The 19,706-nt window shown below is 43.1% G+C and overlaps 1 protein-coding gene across 2 annotated transcripts in view; it reads left to right on the forward strand.

Moving 5' to 3' along the window:
- The window catches only part of Slc25a43 (solute carrier family 25 member 43), a 28,716-nt gene extending 9,250 nt beyond the window's left edge, over positions 1-19,466 (forward strand). For both annotated transcript variants that reach the window (XM_010612984.2, XM_010612983.2), the window contains exons 4-5: positions 18,463-18,597; positions 19,264-19,466. In XM_010612984.2, the coding sequence (XP_010611286.1) occupies positions 18,463-18,597; positions 19,264-19,464 (336 nt within the window). In that variant the 3' untranslated portion in view covers positions 19,465-19,466. The remainder of the gene's footprint in view (positions 1-18,462; positions 18,598-19,263) is intronic.
- Positions 19,467-19,706: the final 240 nt, after the last annotated feature.

Below are 19,706 nucleotides of genomic sequence, written 5' to 3' on the forward strand. Positions count from 1 at the left end.
TTTTTTTGAGACAGGGTCTTGTTAAACTGCTCAGTTGCACAGGCTGGGCTCGAACTTCCGACTCTCTGCCTCAGGTTCCCAGAGTGCTGAGATTATAGGTGTGTGCCACCACACTCAGTTTAGAATAAACCAGTTTTGATCAAAGAAAAATCAGACTGGTTCAAATAAAGAGTTGGAGGGTTGCGGTCACATGTAATACTGGAAGATTCAAAACCTAAGCAAAACTGAGGCTCTGAATCTTTCCTTAACCCCACTCGCTGCCCTAGAATCCACTTCACTTGGCTGGCCTGGCTCCATCACCTCTTCCGGGCAAATCCTGGTTTATACAGTCACGTAGTCTTGAAGTGCTGTATGGAAATCAATTTGGGCTCAGTTGAATGCAATTATAAGTGATTAGTCCCAATTGTGTTTTGCAAGACTGACTTGTCCCTCGGCTTTCTCGATGTCCTCCCTACTTCATGCTTTCCCTTCATAGTATTCTTGGCTGGTCTGGGCCATTGCTTACCTCTGCACCGAAAAGCCTGGAGGTACTTACTTGTCACACACACTGTCATTACACTCTGCCATTCCAACCAATTGCCACATTGTTGTAGTGTGGGTGCAAATTTAGAACAGCCTTCATGTGTGCTCATTTATAAAGAAAATTATTTCTGATTTTTAAAAGTAAGGTAAGTATATTTTTAAGTAGTTAATTGCATTGGGTACAGTGGTGCACACCTGTAACTCCAGCTAGTGAGGAGGCTGAGGAAGGAGGACTGCAAGTTCCAGGCCAGTCTGGGCAATTTAGCAAGCTCCATCTTTAAATAAAATTTGATCTAGGCCAAGAATGTAGCTCAGTGGAATAGCACTTGCTTAGAATGCATGAGGCCGTGGGCTTAATCCCCACTACTGCAAAAAATAGAATGGTTAATTCTATATTTGACTACAATAAAAAGTAATATACATAGGTTGTAGAAAATTTTGGAAATACATGAAAGTACAAAAAAGAAAACAATTACCCATGAGCCCAACACCCATAGATAATGATTATCTTTCTTTTATGGTGTTCATATGTGTATGTATAGTATATGTGCTGCTGAAGCGAGCACTTATGTGTATGCATATATAAACATATATAAGGTTATTTATTTTTATAAAATTATGTTGAGTGCTTTTATTACTTATTATACAAAAATATTACTCCAGGTCATTAAATTTTTAATTATCAATAGTCTACCATATGGATGTGCCAGAAAGTTAAAAATTTCTCATATTTTGAATATTGAGGCTATTTCTAATTCTTGAGTATAATTGCATTGTAATAAAAACCCTTGAATTTTGTGACATCTGTGATGATATCCATAGGCTATATTTCTAGAAATTGACTTATGGGTCACAAGGCATGAATAATCCTGAGGCTCTTAAGGAAACTTGCATTCTGAAAATGTATAGATTTCCATTTGCACCAGCAGTAAGGGAGTCTAGTTCATCTAAACACTCATCCGCAGTAATCAACATTAGTGGCACTTTTTAAGTCATCCTGAACCTAATGCTACCTAAAAAGTGGTATCACACTGTTTTAATTTGAACTTTATTGTTCATAAGCAAGATTGAATGTTTTCCACATGTATCAGTTGGCCTTTTGTCTTTCTTCCTTTTTTTTTTCAGTGTGGTACTAGGATAGAACCCAGAGCTTCATACACGTTAGGCAAGTGCTCTACGACTGAGCTACACATCCAACCTTTTGTATTTCTTTATAAATTTTCTACTTATATGTCTATGAGTTTTTATAGAATATTCAGCTTTTTCTATTTATTCATAAGAAGTCTTTATATATTAAAGGTATTAGCCCTTTGTTATATCTTGCACATATTTTTCCCAGTTTGACATTTGGCTTCTAATGCTGTTTATACGTTATTACTGTGGTTTTACTGTATGAATTTTTAGAATTTTATGCAATTATTGTACTGTGCTTTTGTTTCCTTGTTTTTCTGCTTAAAAGCCTACCTCATCCCACAACCTAATGACAGTTCACTTAATGTCCTTTCAATATTTTAGTCATAATTTTTACATTTAACATTTTAATACATTTAGAATTTACCTGCTGTATGACATGATACAATCATCTAGCTTTTTAAAAAATATAGTTTACCAATTATTTAAGCACCATTTCTAATATTTCCTTTCTCACTACTTTGTGATGTTACTTTCAACACATACTAAATATAAATATAAATATAAAATATAATTTTTTCTTGGGTCTCTACCTCTGGGCTGTGTCTTATCAGTTTGTTCTTGTGCCAACACCACACTATTTCAATGTCTGTAGCTTTATAGTGACTTTTAATCCTCCTTGCTTTTCTTTGCAACATTTCCTTGATTATTCTCAGTCATTTGTTCTTCCTGATGCACTTTAGAATGACATGTGTTTAGTGTTGGAATTATATTTAACTAGAAACTTAGAAAAATTTATGTAAGATATTTTTTTGAAACAGGGTCCCCCTACATAGTCTAGGCCAGGCTTGAACCTGCTATGTATCCCTCTAAACTCAAAGATAGTCTGTCTTTTCTTCAGAATCTCCTTTTGTTTTAGTCTTCTAATTTTGGTTTTAACCATATGAAATTGCCAATATCTAATTTCTTATTATGTTCAAATGTCAATTTAATATGTTTCAACCCTTAAGAAAAAGTTTTCTTTATATGATATTAATATTCTTTTTTATAATAGATGACTTTTTTGTATTGCTGGGGATGGAACCCAGGGCTTCGCATATGGTAGGCAGACTCTATTGCTGAGCTACATCCCCCATCCCCTAAGGATACCTTCTTCCAAAAAACAAGCTAAGGAGAGGTGGTAGGGTTATGAAAGGGTTATGATATACTGTCATATTTTACTCATTTTTTAAAATATCCTGGCTGTAAGAATCTCACTGCCAGGGGCATCTCTCTGGCACTTCCTGCCACCTCATAACTTAGTGTTCTTTATGCAGAGTCCCACTTGTGGCGGGTAAGTCTAGTCAGGAGGAAGGGTTTCTGATGAAGTCCAGGGACATCTTAATGTGAGGTTGAGTGGTTTCATTCCTTTCCGTAAGCCTTTGCATTCCTTTCTCTTCCTGGTAGCTAGAACAATGTCCTCCTCTGGGAGAATCTAGCCAACACTAAATTCTACATTAGCGTATGTCCTTGCCACAACAGTCTGCTATAGACTGATATAAAACACACTAGAAGTGGGTATTCGAGGGCAGTCGTGGTCAACTTTTCTTCTGTATAAGAACCTTCTCTATAATGTATACATAGAGCTTGTAGAAGATTTCAAGTAGATGCAAAGTCATGATGATTAAAAAGGAAAACTTTTTAAATAAATAAATAAATACATAATAATAAATAAATAAATACACACACATATATATATACATATGTATATATATACATAGCAACCCTAAAATAGGAAAGGAAAACTCCAAAGGTGTAATTGTGCTGTTTTTACAACATAGGATCAGCATCTACTTATCAATAACATCATAAATGACATCCAAAGATAGAGGAAATTAATTCTTATGGTTTCAGTAAAAGTGTTTTTTTTGTGTGTGTGGGTTAATAAGTATTGCCCCGAGAGAGAGAGAGAGAGAGGGAGAGGGAGAGAGGGAAAGAGAGGGAAAGAGGGTGCCTATAGTTATATAATAAATATAACTCATGGTTATATAATATAAATTTATCCATCCACACTCTAAAAAATTAACCCCAAGACAAAAAACCACATGCTTTTCAATGCAAACATGGCATTTCCTTTCCTGGCCATTAGATGTCACTGCAGTAAACAGTGAGCACAATCAAAGTACTGCAGCCAGCAGCTCTGTGATCTCAGTCCAGTGATCTCAGTCCAGTTACAAACCTTATAATCCCTGCTCGAAATCTACCTTCGGTTTGGAAGATAAGGAGCCTAGAGACATCAGGAAAACCGTAAAGCTGTTGTTTTTCCTGCAAAGCACACACCTAAATTCACCAAGGAGAGAGAAATTAAAGTACCGTCTGCCTCCACTGAAGCAGGCAGGTTTTGCCAGTGGAACTGGTAACAAGGGACCTTTCCCAGGGAACCAGGCTACTGTGACTTAAACACATTTAATGGTAATATTTGCATTCCACTGACTTTACCCATTGCACTGCCCAACGTGAAGCTAATCAATGGCAGGTGTCTGGTGGAAAACCAACTGGATGGGGAATTTTTCTCAAACCCCACCACCACCACAGACTAGCCCCTTTGTCTGAATGACTCATTCTCTTAATATGCTTTTATCCAGAAACACAAGCACACAGGCAATCTGCCCATTTAGTACTACATCAGGTTGGAACCCTTTGGAACATTAATGACAATAATCAGAAGTCTTGTTTAACCACCTGAGCCCTTCCTTCACCAGGCTTATACTCATTCCTTTTTTTTCTTTCTTTCTTTCTCTTGCCTTGGCTCCTGGCTGGCATGCTAGAGAGTGGAGAGGTAAATACATTATGCATGTGCATGTTTAAATAGAACATTTCTGGTGGGAAGGGAGGTCTGCCCTGTGCACAAAGGGAGTGAGGTGCCTCCACCTGGTGTACTTGCATGGGCTCCAACACTTCCCTGCATGAAATGCCCTTCTCCCCATTTCTGTATAGCCTGGCCCTTTCGTCTAGATCTCCCATACCTGGCCCAGATCCTGGGCCAGAAGAGACTGGTAGCACTTAGTGTATTGAGAAAACAAGTAGGAAAGGGAAAATATTGACAAAGATTAGTCTATGTGATAAACCTGTGGGCCCCTAATAAGGACCAGGGAGTCCTGAGTAAATGGTTCTCTGTACAGATACATGTGGAAGAGAGAGGAAGACAGGCTAGGGAACACTGCCCTGAAAATCCAGGGAGCAGCTTAGATAGAACGTGGGAGCCTTGGAGCCTGTAGGTCTTCTGAAAGAGTCAGGAAGGAGGCACCTGGCTCAAAAGCATGGTCCCCCACCCCGAATTTGCTGACACCCTCCCCTCCTGTCCATACTGTCTCCCTTTCATCAAATATAAAACCAAGTGTCAGCCTGTTGCTTTATACCCTGGTGGACTTTGACCCCACCACAGCTCATAAGGTAAGCAGGATTGGGCCAGGTCAGCATTTGAAGTGAAAGCACACGAGATGAAGGACAAAGGTGGTAACCAAGTGGCACAGCTGACTGAGCAGAGCACACATGGCCGGTAAATAAACGCAGGTCCAGCCTGCTCAGATAGAGTCCAGACTTGATTGAGATGGCTACTACCTTGAGCTGTCTTTGTTGAACTGCACACAGCAGCTTGCTTCATTCCCTCTCTGCATACTAATCCCCTCTCACAGCTTCTCAAGATCAAATCTTTGTCTTCAGCCTCAGCCTCCCACATGTCTCACAGCCACTTGACATTGCCATTTGGCCAACATATCACCACTGTCACCTCTAACTTAATATTTATCAGATCCACCTCTCCTGGCCCTAAAACTCTTCCTCGAGTTCTCCATTTCAGTACCATCATTGCTCCCATTACCTAGGCTGGAAATCCTGAAGTCAGGTTTTACTCTTGACTTTCTCACTCTCCCAGTCAACCTCAAGCCCAGGTTCCTCTCCATTCCTAACTGCCACACTAGTCTTTTTGTTACTGCCCTCTACCCTGGATTAGGGTCCTGGATTAGGACCTTAATAACGCTCATCTACACTATTATACAATAATTCTTTAGTTGTCTCCAGGGTTCTAAAAATGATAATAAACATTGAATAGTAGTAGTACATAACTGGCACTGTGCTAAGCTCTTTTTGTTTTTTGGTGCTGGGAATCAAACTCAGGACCTTGTGCTTGCGAGGCAAGCAGCGGAACCACTGAGCTGAATCCCTGGCCCTGTGCTAAGCTCTTTATTGTCACTATTTCATAAAATCCTTGAAAAGTGGGCATTGTTAACCCTCAGCCCATTGTACAGATGGAAAACCAAGGCACTGAAAGATTCTGTAGCCTGTCAGATCACCACCCAGTAACTAGGCTGGGATATAAACCCAAGTTGCTCGTCTCTAGGACCAAGATTCATTTCAGTGCTCTCCAGCCCAACCATGGGCTTCTGCAGGACTCATTTTATTAAGATCCATGTTGTATCCTCCTTCAATGCCCTTAGTAAGTACTAAAGGCAAGCCGGGCATGGTGGCACATGCCTGTAATCCCAGCACTCGGGAGGCTGAGGCAGAAGGATCACTGTGAGTTCCAGACCAGTCTGGGCTACATAGTGAGATCCAGGTCAGTCTCAACTACATAGTGAGACCCTGTCTCAAAAACCTTTATTAAGATCCATGTTGTATCCTCCTTCAATGCCCTTAGTAAGTACTAAAGGCAAGCCGGGCATGGTGGCACATGCCTGTAATCCCAGCACTCGGGAGGCTGAGGCAGAAGGATCACTGTGAGTTCCAGACCAGTCTGGGCTACATAGTGAGATCCAGGTCAGTCTCAACTACATAGTGAGACCCTGTCTCAAAAACCAAAAAATAAATTGCACAGAGGCCCTTTATACCAGAAGTTATGACATCACATGCCTGTTGGAACTCACAACATGGAAAGGAGAATGGAGAAACCCAGAGAACATATCCTCATCCCCTAAAGAAGAAGACTTGAAATGCATTCTGTGCCATCATGGCTTTTGAAAGCCTTCTAGAGAGCTGAACTTCACAATAATGTGATTAGCATTTAAATGTGGATAACGGAAAGAAATAAAATGAGTGGAGGCTGTGGCAGGCTGCAAGCTCCTCTTCCTCAAAGGATGGATGCCATTTAGAAATACAGGCCCAGTTTTCAAGGGAGCCTAAAATCCAGATTTTTATGTAAAATCTCCCGTTTTCAGTGTTGCAAATAAAAAATTAAGTACTGATTGACCTGATAAAACATGCCTTTTTATGACCTCTGCTATATTCAAGCCTCCAGTACCAGCCAAACTACTTTCCTCATTTTCCTCCCCCAGCCCTGAAGACTGGATGTGTTTTACATTCCAGTCACCATGCCTTTGTTCTTGTGGCCACCTCTGCCTCTGAATCTCTCTCGGCTCCTTAAAGGGTCAGCTGAGTTTGCCGCGTGCAGGCTGTCCCTCCAGACCTACTGTAACATGATTTGTTGCTTTCGTTTGACAAGTGTTGGCTTTTCCCACCCCCTAAAACAGCCATCTTCTTGTGATGGCTGAAAGCAGAAGTTTGGCCTTTAATCACAGTGGAGGTACCCCAGACCACTGGGAAGGGAATCTGGGACTAGAGAAGCTGAGTTAACAGCCTGCTCTTTCCATAACTGCAGATGCCAGGTTTTCACAGACCCGCCTCTGAGCTCGAGGGCATGGTTCTTTTGTTCCAAGACCCTTGTGGATGAATACCTCCTTTTGCCGGAAGCTATTAGCCTATTAACCTACACTCCTCTAGCCAGCTTCTTTCAGCAGCATTTCTATCCATGCCCCACCTTTTCCACACTTAGAAAAACATTGCCTTCTCTTCCTTGTCAAAGCACCTCCTCATGTCTTCTGTCGCCTCCCCAGGCAGCAGTCTCCTCCTCCTCCATGTCCTTAGCTCGCTCCTGCTACAGGTTGAGCATCCCTCATCCAAAATTCTGAAATCTGAAATGCTCCAAAATCTGAAACTTTGAGCACCATTATGACACCAAAAGTGGGAAATTCCACACCTGACCTTATGTGATGGGTGGCAGTCACAATGCAGGCACACTAAAAATACTGCATACAAGTACCTCCATGCTATGTATATAAGGTGCATAGAAAACATAAACTTCACGTTTAGACTTGGGTCCCATCCACAAGATATCTCATTATATCCATGAAAACATTCCAGATTTTTGAAAAACCCCAAATCCCAAACACTTCAAATCCCAAGCATTTCAAGTAAGGGATATTCAACCCATATAGCTCTCTTATGGCCTTTGTCATGTACTTTCTTGTATTATATCTTTTTGTGTCCCTTATTTTCTCTATGTTGCAAGCGTTTTACCGGTGGGAAGTATGTATTACAAAGCAGGCACTGAATACAGGGCAGGCTTGGAAAGTCTCATTGTAAGCACAACACTGAGCCCTCACAGAAGGTAAGCACACGCACGCCTGCCCCTCCCAGCTGATGACCTCTGCTTATCACCTGCCTAAAACTGCCTATGTGCTACAGTGCACAAATGCAGCTTCTTCCATGTCCTGCTTTAGCAGTCAGGGTGTGTGCAGCTCAGGGCACCAGCTGTGACCACTTCAAGACTGGCAAATACCCTAGAAGGACAGAGGGAACAATCTTCACAACATTTTCATTGACACTCCTTAATCTCAGTCTGCCGCCGCTTTGTATGGCACCTGGAAGTGTTTGGCAGATCACAGAACTGTCAAATTTATATTTTTTAGTTGATTGCCTTTAGTCCATGTGACCAGGTCTAAATGGCTGTATGTAAATCTGTGTTCTTTGGTGAACATGAGGAAAAACTATGTTAGGAAAGGTAATGACTGATGACAGGAACAGCTGCCGTGGAATAAGAAATTGTAACCACATAACCAGGCAAGGTAGTGTACACCTGTGTTCCTAGCACTCTGGGAGGCTAAAGCTTTAGCCAGCCTTAGCTGTTTAGCTATTTAGAGAGATCCTGTACCAAAAAAAATTTTTTTAAGGCTGGGGATGTAGCTCAGTGCAGAGGCCCTGGGTTCATTCCCTAGTACAAAAAAGAAATTGCAGTTAGAGAATGGTAACTACTATTTATTGGTCAGGTAATGTGTACAAGGCAGTTTCTTAACCGTTTTAATCCTTTTGCCCCTACAAAGTAAGTACTGTTGTTATTTCTCTCTTATAGATGAGGGAATGAGGCACAAAGAGGGTTAGTCACTTGCCCATGAGTGCTGGAGCTGGGTCTTGAACCTAGTTCTCCACCCTTATGCTGTTCTTTTATCCACCCAAGTACAGGGGCTTGTTCCTGTATAGGTAACTGGTTCGTTCTAACTTTAGTTCCCTTGACCCAGGTGGGAATAAAAGATGAAGAGGAGGGAAGCTAAACCTTGAGAAGTGAGAGCCAACACCTCAGTGCCAGAGGAGCTGAGAAAAATAATAGTGTGCATGCTCAAAAACTGACAGGCACAACCCTTATATTAATCAATTCAGGCTGCTATCTTTAAAAATACCATAGCTTATAAACAACAGCAATCTATTACCAACAGTTCTGGAGGCTAGGAATTCCAGAATCAGGCAGATTTGGTCTCTAGTAAGGGCCTGCTCCCTAGTTCATAGAGGGCATTGTCTTGCTGTGTCCTCACAAAATCGAGGGCCCAGCAGCTCCCTGGGGCCTTGTAAGGCCACTAATCCTATTCATCTATTCATGTAAGGCCCTGGTCTCATGACCTACTAATCTCCCAGAAGCCCCACCCCCTGAGGCCATCACAGCTTCAACATAGAAGTTTGGGGAGACACAGAGGTTCAGACCATAGCAATCCTGCTTTGGCCAGGGAACAGTTAACGTAACTTAGAGAAGAAAACATAGTTGGAAAACTGAGCTGTCCTGCCGCTTGATTGGTAATAGAAGGCAGCTTTATTGGCATCTTTGACTTGAAGATTGTGATAGGAACAGTGAGCCATAGACGTAGATTGCTCAGCAGCCACAGATCCTTTGAACAGCTACAAACTGACCATGGCTGCTCCAAAGGATTGAGAAGAAAGCCCCACTGGCTTTCTGAGCTTTGGTAGGAGTAGAGCAAGTGTAAAGTCCCAGGAGGGAAGGAGAAATTGCTTTCATGATCCTGCTAGGAAGTGGCAGCAGGGTTGAGGGTTTCTGCCTATTTCAGCCTCTCCTGGGTGACAGAGCATCTATTCTCTCAACAGGAGTGGAGCTGTTTTCCTAACAGAGCCTACTTACTTGCCCAGAAGTGCAGACTCTGCCAGGCACTGAGAGGGGATGGCAAACTCACCTTTGTTGCAAATTCAGTTCCTCGCTGTCATCTTGCTTTGAGGTCTGGCCACTTGGAGGACTAACTTCTGCCCAAGTGAGCAGCAGTGCTTTGGCAGTTAGAAAAAAAGGAGGTCTTCCAAGTCCAGGTAGATGCCTGGACATCCCTTAGGCAGGGTTACTTGTTAGGGCATCATGAGTTAAGTGAAGGGAAAGGAAAACTCTCCCCCTTTGTTTTTTCAAAGGTGTACTGTGCCCTAAATACTTTAGGGATGGCAGTTGTTGATCATGGAAACAAGACTGTCCCTAGAGGGCAAGCAGGAAGGAGTAGGGAGGAGCCTTCCTAATTCCACTGAAGGTAAAGTCACTCTGTCCTTTTCTCCTGACCTGAGCTTGCTTATTCCTTTCAAGATGTAAAGGTCTGGGAGTCTAAATGGCAGCCCTGTACTAAGTAGGCTTCTTTGAACTCCAGCTAACCAGTAACAGCTGCTAAGATAGGAGGTTCTACCCACCTCCCCGTCCCAGAGTGGGAGTGAAGAGATACATAGGGAAAAGGGCCTGGAAAATAGCTGCTGTCCACCAGGAAAGCTTACAGCTAGCTATGAGCACGCATGTGACACCCTGCTGCTGTGGGAAAATATGGAGTCTCCAGGTTGCTGACCCTTCCGCTGGCTTCCAGGCAACTTTGAAGTTTCCACCTTTTCCCCACATAGCTGTCAGTGACTTGTTTTAGATGGCTGTGTTCACCTTGTGGCTCTAATGAGCTCACTAGCTCAGTGGGTCCTAGTATGAGCTTTGGATCCCAGCCTGCCCCTTACTCCTGCATGGACCTGAGTCTGAGCCTCATCTTCCTCATCTGTAAAATATGACGAGAGTTGTACCTACTTCAGATACCTGTAGAAGACAATGAATTAAGTTAATGTAAATCCAGAGCCAGGCACATAATCAATGCTATTTTTATAGTGCTGGGAGCCTCTCTTCAGAATCTATACATAGCATACAGAGCCTAGGAGCTATACATATAGGGTTAGATCTATAAAGCCAGTCTGAGTGTTTCTGCATTCCCGTGGTTACTGTACCCACAAATGAGCCGGGATCACAAAACCTCAGTAGACTCTTGCTCTCTACAGCTAATGATGAGCAGGGAGGGTGGGACAGTTAATTATTCTTTGTTAGTTTAATAGGCATTTACTGAGAGATCACCATGTACAAATCTGTGTGTTCCCAGCCTTCTGAAAACTCATCTTTCAAATATTTTACTTTACCTACCCTGTAATCTCATCCTTAGTTAACATGACATTGTCAAAGTTGGCTCTTCTAAAAGTTGACTAACAGCTGCATGGGGTTCCCCAGCCTGGCCTAGGCCTTGGCCTCACCTCAGCCTGTGCTGCTTAGCTGCATCTCAATTGCCTTCCCTTGGCAGTCCCAGCTCACACTCTTGGCCTCCCACCCCCTACCCTGTGGCCACACAGGAATCCGCTGTTATTCCCATCTCTGCCCAAGTAGAATACTAACGTGCTGACATTTGCTGGCTTCCCCCACAGTGACCACAGGCATCCCCAGTGGCCCATCATCCCTCTGGCCTTCTGCTGAGATGGGAGGCGTACTCCGGTGGTGCTCAGGGCAGCTAGCAGGCACATGTGCTGGAAGCAGCTGCCTATACCTACTGCACAAGAGTCCCACTATAGACCACAGCTTCTCAGCTGTAGGCAGACAGCTATTTAGGTCCTGGCCATGCCAAGAGAAACATGTCATGTGCCTCACAGGACAGAAATGTCCATTTACTCCAATGATTGGCTTTTTCCGCCACTTGATTATTGGGTGTTTGCCAGAGATTTGAGCCTCCTACCACACTTGCCTTCCAGGTGGTTTGGGAATTAGGCAGCTTTGTCTTCAAGTTGAATCCTATATGTCTACAGAAGATGAAGCTCATTTCTAAGTGACAGTTGAAAGAGTCTAAAGTCCTGTTTGCTCCAGCTGGCAGACTGTCTTAATTCTTTTCTCTTTCTGTGACTCCTCTCTGTCTATCTGTCTGTCTGTCTCCCCTTCCCTTTCTCCCTTCCTACCCCCTTCATTTTGCTCCCCATGCTGGCCTTGAACTCTTGAATTCAAGCAATCTTCCTGTCCCTCCCAGGTAACTGGGACTACAGGTGCATGCCACCACACCCAGCTTTGTCTCTTCTAGTTAACTGTTCTCTCTTTTGAGTAGGCAGTAAATGCATATGATAAAAAAATCTAAAAGGTGCCACAACTGTACCCATTGAAAACTAAGTCTCTCCACTTTTTTCCTTTAGTCATCTGATTCTCCCCGAGACAACACTGTTGTTACCAGTTTCTTACCTATAATCTGACAAAGATGGTCTATGCAAAAACCTACATAAACATGCACACTTATGTTCTTCTTGGATTACAGTTGCTCTTATGCACCCTGTTTTTGTCACCTAGAAATATATCTTGGAGATGATACCATATCAGTCCAGTGGAACAGCCACATATTTTTAAATTGTGGCACAGTGTTACATACTTTAAATTGTAACTTAGTGTTCCATAGTATGATGTCCTATTTCAAGGCAAGTATTTGATGTTTTGTTGTGGTGCTGAGGATAAAACCCACAGCCTTGCACATGCTAGGCTAGCACTTCACCACGGAGCTATACCCCCAGGCCATGATGTCTTATTTCTTTAACTAGTCCCTTATTGGTGGGCATTTAGATTATTTCCAATCCTTAACTAACAATGCCATAGCACTCTTACAACATACATCATTTCACACATGTGCAGATATATCTGCAGACTGAATTCCTCAAAGTCGGATTACTTTGGTCAAAATGTATGTGTATTTTGTCTGCCAACTGGAGCAAACGGGAGCTTAGACCTCTTTATAAATATTGTTGAATTATTTTAGTACCTGTGGAAAGAATGGATAACCAAATGACACCTCTGTTAAAAGGCCTCTGTGATGTTTATATCAGAAACTCTCGAGTGCTTTGCTTTGAAGTATTTGTTCTTCACTTTCTTCTTATGCAGGTTTGTTCCTTCTTTCCTTCACTGTATGTTAATTATCTACTGTGTGCCTGGCATGTTGGTAGGCTTTGAAAATAAAACCATGGTCAGACAGTCACTGCCCTCATGATGGCAGAAGGGTGGTGTGGCTGCTCACTGCCTGGATTTATTTACCTGCCCACCATCAAGAGTATATGAAAAGCCCATAAAATGGAAAAATGAGTTTATTCACCATTTTGGCCAAATTGGGAGAGCACCTAGTCTTCCTTACATGCACTGAAGTACTCCAAAGTATGGTCAGGGTGCAGCAAAAGTCAAGAAATACATGTGTAGATTTAGCCAGCCTAGGGCCCATTAGAGGGCCCAGGGAATGTTGAATCCTCCTTAGCACCAGAGTTAGGGGGTGCACTTTCAGTTTTAGTCATGGGGAACCTGGAGAAATAGATTATCTTTTTTTAATTTATTAATTTTTAAAGATTCAATTTAACCTCTTGATTACGATGGTATTTATAATCAGGGAGGTGAGACTGTGACAGGAGATAGGGAAAGAACAAATGAAAGAAATAGTTATTTCATTACAAACTGTGCTTCATGCCATGAAGAAGCACAAGGGTGACCAAAAATGGTCAGTAGGCTCCTTACCTAGTCTAGGGAGCTGAGACTTCCTGGGGAAGTACTATTCATTCTGATCAGTAAGACAGGCTGAGCAAGGCAGAGGAAATAGTAAGTTTGAAGTCCTAGAAGCAGGAAGGAGCATGAAGTTGGGCTAGCAGCAAGGATTTAAGCTGAAAAGAGATTTCAAGGTCATCTGCCTTTATTCTCCTTGCTTGACACGTGAGGAGACCAAGGTCTAAAGAAGTACATGACATGGCAGAGATTATATAGGTAGTGACAGAGCCAGACCTGGCTCCCTGGTTTTGTCAGATGATGTCATCCTGCAGAATCCAGTGTGCTCCCCTGGTGTCTTACTTACTTTTTCATTGCTGGAATAAAATACCTGATACCCCAAGTTAAAAGAAGAAAGGTTTATATAGCTCACAGTTTATAGAGGTTTCAGTCCATAATTGGCTGGCTCCAAGGCAAGGTGGCATGACAGACATTGAAGAAGAGAAACTGTTCATGGTAGGTAGAAGGCAAAGCAAGCAAGGGACCTTAGCAGCTTTTTTCTGCCCCTTTTACATTCCATCCAGTCTACCAGGATGAGGATTGTGCCAAACCAATCATTGGACTGATTTAGTAATCACACACCCTTAATCCCAGCATCACACACTCTAGATTCAGCCATCTCCAAAAAATCCCCACCTATGACTGCGTGAGACTTTGGGGAGACATCTAGACATAAGCCATAACACTTCAAGAGCTGTGGATCTGAACCAGACAGCTATGTTTTATAGCTTGGATAGTTGCCTGACTTTGTGTAGAAGGAGGATTTAAATTCAGGTGCTGGTGACTAACAGCCTGACACATTCTATTTCTCTTTACTAGTATGATAGAGCACAAAGGCAAGCATGTATTGCCAGTCACCCCTGAGGGATGAAGGAATGGTTATAGGCTAAGAATAGTGCTTTTCAACCCTTAGCTACATATTAAACTAACCAGGGAAGCTTTTACAAACAAACCATCAATAACTGGGCTGTGGCCCTAGAGGTTGCAACTTAACTGACCTAGGGTGAGGCCTAGACATAAGCATTTGTAAAAGCACCCAGGTGATTCTGATGTGTAGCCAGGGTACCCCTCCCCCTGTGTGTGCCTTTCACAGCACAGGTGGCTCAGGGCTCAGAGTCCATCAGCCTACTGACCACACAGTGAGTGCCTGGAGAAGGCACCGACTACCTGCAATTGTGCATTAGCTCTGCAGCCTTCAGCAAGTGACTTGAACTTTCTGGGCCCCGATTTCCTTATCTATAAAAGGGGGTAATATTAACACCTACCTTATAGAGTTGTTGTCCATATGATTTAATGCAGAGTGCTTAAAACTGTATTTGATGAACAGTAAGCACTAAATAAGTAATCACTACTATTAACACCATTATGATCATTCTTAAATTGGAGAGGAGGCAATTATGCTGAAGACCAAACCAACCTGCTAGACTAGAATGACAGGCTGTATTTGCTCAAACTGTGTCTTACTCCTTGGCTCCTCCCTTGACTTTATCTGCCCTGTGGATGCCATGTCTTGAGCAGCTCATCTCTGTTATTCTCCTCTGCTATGCCACCCTGCCTTGTAGCCAGCCAACTGCAGACTGAAACATGAGCCAAAGCAAACTTTTCTTCCCTTAAATTGTGAATGTTGAGTACTGCATCTCAGTGACAAGAAAGTGACTAAGATACTAAGTATCTAAGTTGCCTAGGCTGGGCAAAACTTGCCTTCCTCCTGCCTCGGCCTCCCAGAGTGCTGAGATTATAAGGCATGCAACACCATCCCCAGGTTCTGGATTTTTCTTGTCTCTGAGCCCTAGATCTTCAAGGCCTTGATTATTCTAGGCCCTAAGAAGTAAGAATCCCCAAAGCACAAACTCAAGTTTGAAAGGGACCTTAAGATCTGCCAGTCTAATTACTTCGTTTTACAGATGAAAACCCATGAACTTTACAGGAGTGACTTAACCAAAGTCCCGAGCTAGTGTATAGCAGGGCAAGACTAGAAGCCAGATACTTCACCTCCTAGGCTACTGTAACCTGCACTCAGGATCCAGTCCCCAGTGACTCCCTGACCTTGGCTTCTAGACTTCAAGGCTTGAAACTAAAACTTGTTGCTGTACTTGACAGCTACCTAACTCCACCTCATTTCCTGGTGCTGCATGGCCCTGGCAGTGATGATGGTCATCTTGCCTAAGTTAGACTTTAGCTTCTCTTGTAAAACACTCCCCATAAATAGGACATTTGATAAACCAGACAGTAAAATATCACTAATTCCAACTATTGGGTGTGTAGGGGGGAGCCAGTCTGAATTAGTAAAGTCTGATTCCCTTTTATTCTATATGACTGGAATTAAACTGATGGACAATCCAATGGAAAAGCTTTCAGGCCCTACCTTCATGTGAGTGGTTTTCATGATGGTACACACCTGTAATCCCAGCTACTCAAGAGTCTGAGGCAGGAGGATGGCAAGTTGGAGTCCCACCTGGGCAACTTAGCCTGCCTCAGAATAAAATAAAAAGATCTAGAGATGTAGCTCAATGTTCCATGGATTTAATCCCCAGTAGTGCCAAAAGAAAAAAAAAGTTGAGGTAGTATAATGTCTGGTTTCTCCATGGACTAGGAGGCCAGCTCAGCCACCTAGAGTGGAAGAGATGGGTATAGGGGAGGAATGTGGCAAGGTTTGGCAAAGCGGTTGTGAGGAATGGGAAGGGGTCCTTTGCAGGCCTGCTCTGGGCAGCCAAGGTCAGAGGCCATGAAGCTTCCACTGTCCCCATCTTCCTATATGTATTTGTCTTTAGCATTGTGGAACAGGGAGGAAGTTTGAGGGGGTAGGGATCAACTGAAGGACAAGCTCTACTCCTGAAAGCCAGCTCTAAAGGGATGTCCCCCTCAGAGTGGACAAGTAATGTCAATTTTATAGAAAGATGCTATATTGATTTTGAAACTAGAAGCAAAAAACAGGAAAAAGGGAGCTGCAAGAATGAAAAAGAGGCCAATGGAGCACCTGTAACCTAGAGATCAAAGAGCAGGCAAGTAAGCAGAGATTAATGGTTTCTGAAAGATTTGATGAGTGCAAATTCAGAGTGAAATAGTTGAATAGATGAGGACACTGGTCAGAAGAGTCTGATAGGGCTGGGGATTTAGCTCAGTGGTTCTGCTACCTGGCTTGCAAGTGCAAGGTCCTGAGTTCAATCCCCAGTTCCAAAAAAAAAAAAAAAAAAAAAAAAAGTCTGACATATATAAGATTGCGGAAGTGGGCATGAGGAGAACTAGGAAGTACAGTAAGGGATTTGAATGACAGAATACTTTCAGTGTGTTAGCACTTTTCTCTCTTCCTCGGCTCTTGTCCTGAAGTTGAATTAAGTCAACAGCATTGGAGAATGAACCAGCTGTAGTTTATTAGGAAGAACAAAGAAAAGCTCCCACTAGCCAAGAGGGGCTCTTAGGGAGGATGCCACCAAGCCATTGGGTTTACATATGTACAGACTTTGGCAGGCAATGTTGATGGCCACTTGAAAATGAAACAGTGCGATTATCGCTTTTGCTAGACCTCCCTTGCACTGTAACTTCCCAGGGCTTGTCTCAGTTTACTCAGGCCCTCATCCTTAACTGAGTACTGTCTCTCTATCTCTTAGTCTCAAACATACTAGTAATTAATAGCAATCCCAGCTCCTAGGTATTGATCCTACTGCATGCCCAACATGCTAAATGCTTTACATTGTGTTTTCGTACCAGTCCTATGAAGTAGATATTATCCCTGTTTTCTCACTAAGTAAACTGAGGCTCAAGAAGATTATGTAAGTTGCCTAGGGTCACATGGCCAATAAACAAGGAAGCAAGGACTTGAACCTGACCTGTCCACCTCCAAGGTTATGCTTATTACTGTTACACTCTCTGCCTCTCCCACATGGCACAGTGCCACAAAATGTTCCAGTGCCACAAAATGCTATAGACATTTCTGAATCAGCCAAACTACTGTATGTGTACAGCCTAATGTAGAGCAAACAGCACTCCTGAAAGCCAACTGTAAGAGGACATCCCCCTCATGATAAACAAGTAGTATTGATTTTATAGGGAAATGGTATATTGAAAAGTCATTTCATCTGATTGTAGAATTCCTTTTCTAATGGAAAAAAGTCACAGAGATAGAGCCTTTTGATGATAATGGGGTTCAGTCAGGATAGTTCTGGGGTGGCTAACGGTGGACAAAGTGGCGGAACAGTGAGGACCAGTGAAGTTGAAGACCAGCTGTGAGGGATGGTACAGGTTGTCTTAAATGTTCCGTAAGAGGATAACGAGGCTGGGCACGATTGAGCCACCAGGTGTCACAGCCTTCAGTCATTGCAGAAGAGTGGCCAGGAGATAAGTTGGTGAAGCAAGACAAAGAACGAGTGAGTGACGTGAGCCCCAGTTTTGGCATGACTGTGAGGGATTTGGGGTCTGAGGACAGCAGCAGGGAGCTAGAAGAATACCACCATCACTCTACTTCCTACCAGGTGACATCTGCGATGAAGGGGTAAGCAGCCCTCACTTACTGCACGTAGTAGCTTTCCAGGGGAGGAGTAGTTAAGACAAAGAGGCAGGAGGGCACTAAAATTGGTTAAGAACCTAGGAATAATATCATGCCCAGAGGGTGTGTGATGGCATGGAATGTAAGTACAGAATCAAATCTTTCAAATGCCTGCTTCCTTCTTGGCAAAATAAATCACACATTTGTGAACAGGGCATCATGGTTTTAAAGCATGTTTATATTCATTCTAAGCCCATGGGGCCAAGAAGAACACTATGGGAGCCATTCTTTGCAATTATCTTGGCCGGGGGCATAGCATCCAGAGTGCAGACTTGAAACTCTGCCTCCTTCGAATAGGACCTTTATTTCCTGGTATTTAAATCATTCCATCCCACCTTCTATTTCCTCCCAGGCTCAGAGCTCCTATCTCCCCCACTGTGGAGGTGTAGATGTCCATTTCTCAGGAGCAATGGACTGTTTCCGGCAGATCGTGAAGGCTCAAGGGGTCCTGGGGCTCTGGAATGGATTGACAGCCAACTTACTGAAGGTGAGGGAATGGCCAGTCTATTGCTTCTCTGTGTCTCCCAGTTCCACCCTTTCCTTTGTCTCTGTCCCCATGGAAACACCCATCTAGCACTAAGGATAGCACAAGGCCCATAGATGCAGACTGGCCGTCAGCCCTAAAGAATGGGAGGAGCCTATGCAGTGGTGGGGATTCTTGTACCCCACCCTACAAGAACTAAGCATTTAACTTAGATTCCTAACATGGGATTCCTGAACCCCAAGGAGATCTGACCCCATCAGAAACTACAAAATTGTGTGTATGTGCATATGTGTATGCACCCTATTCCCAGAGAATTCCATGACCAAAGGGTAAAATTTTCATGAAGAACTCCAGGCAAGCCTTGCACCAGCTGCCATATAAATGATTCCAGTCAAGGCCAACATATATTGACAGGCAGTGTCAGATCGCCAATGTGCACATCAGCCCAGGCCCACTGCTTACCTAACATGCTCATCAGGCATTCTGCCATCTCTCTCACTCTACCCACGCTGTACCAGCCTTCCTCTGTCACCTTCCCTGATTCCACAAAGAATTACGACACGGTATTACCCACAGCTATTATTTTAGTATATCCTGACCCACCTTGACTGTAGACATGTTGATATTTTCTCCCTGAGTTTAAGATAACGTTTATTTTTTGTTTAACAGATAATTCCATATTTTGGACTTATGTTCAGCACCTTTGAGTTCTGCAAGAGAATATGTCTTTACCAAAATGGTTACATTGTGTCTCCTCTGAGCTATAAATTGACCCCAGGGGTGGACCAGAGCCTGAAGCCCCAGGAATTACGGGAATTAAAGAAGTTCTTCAGAACTGGAAAACTGAAGTCTAAAAAACCGACTCTGTAAAACTGAACAGAACTTGAAGTACACTGGCTGAAGGCGTGTTGCAATCACAGATGAATATGACCTCACAGTTTTGCACAGAGGAGTGGTGAGAGAGTCCTCCCATCTGCTCTCCTCAGAAATGTGATGCCTTGGCCCTACACCACCTCAGAGCCCCACACTGCTGTCCCCATGAACACCTGCACCATGAATGAGGCTTTCCCAACACTGCTACATCACAATGGCAATCCCACCAGATTCTTCTG

The sequence above is a fragment of the Fukomys damarensis genome, unplaced genomic scaffold, assembly GCF_012274545.1.
Source record: "Fukomys damarensis isolate Sample0158 unplaced genomic scaffold, DMR_v1.0_HiC HiC_scaffold_39, whole genome shotgun sequence".
Lineage (NCBI taxonomy): Eukaryota > Metazoa > Chordata > Mammalia > Rodentia > Bathyergidae > Fukomys > Fukomys damarensis.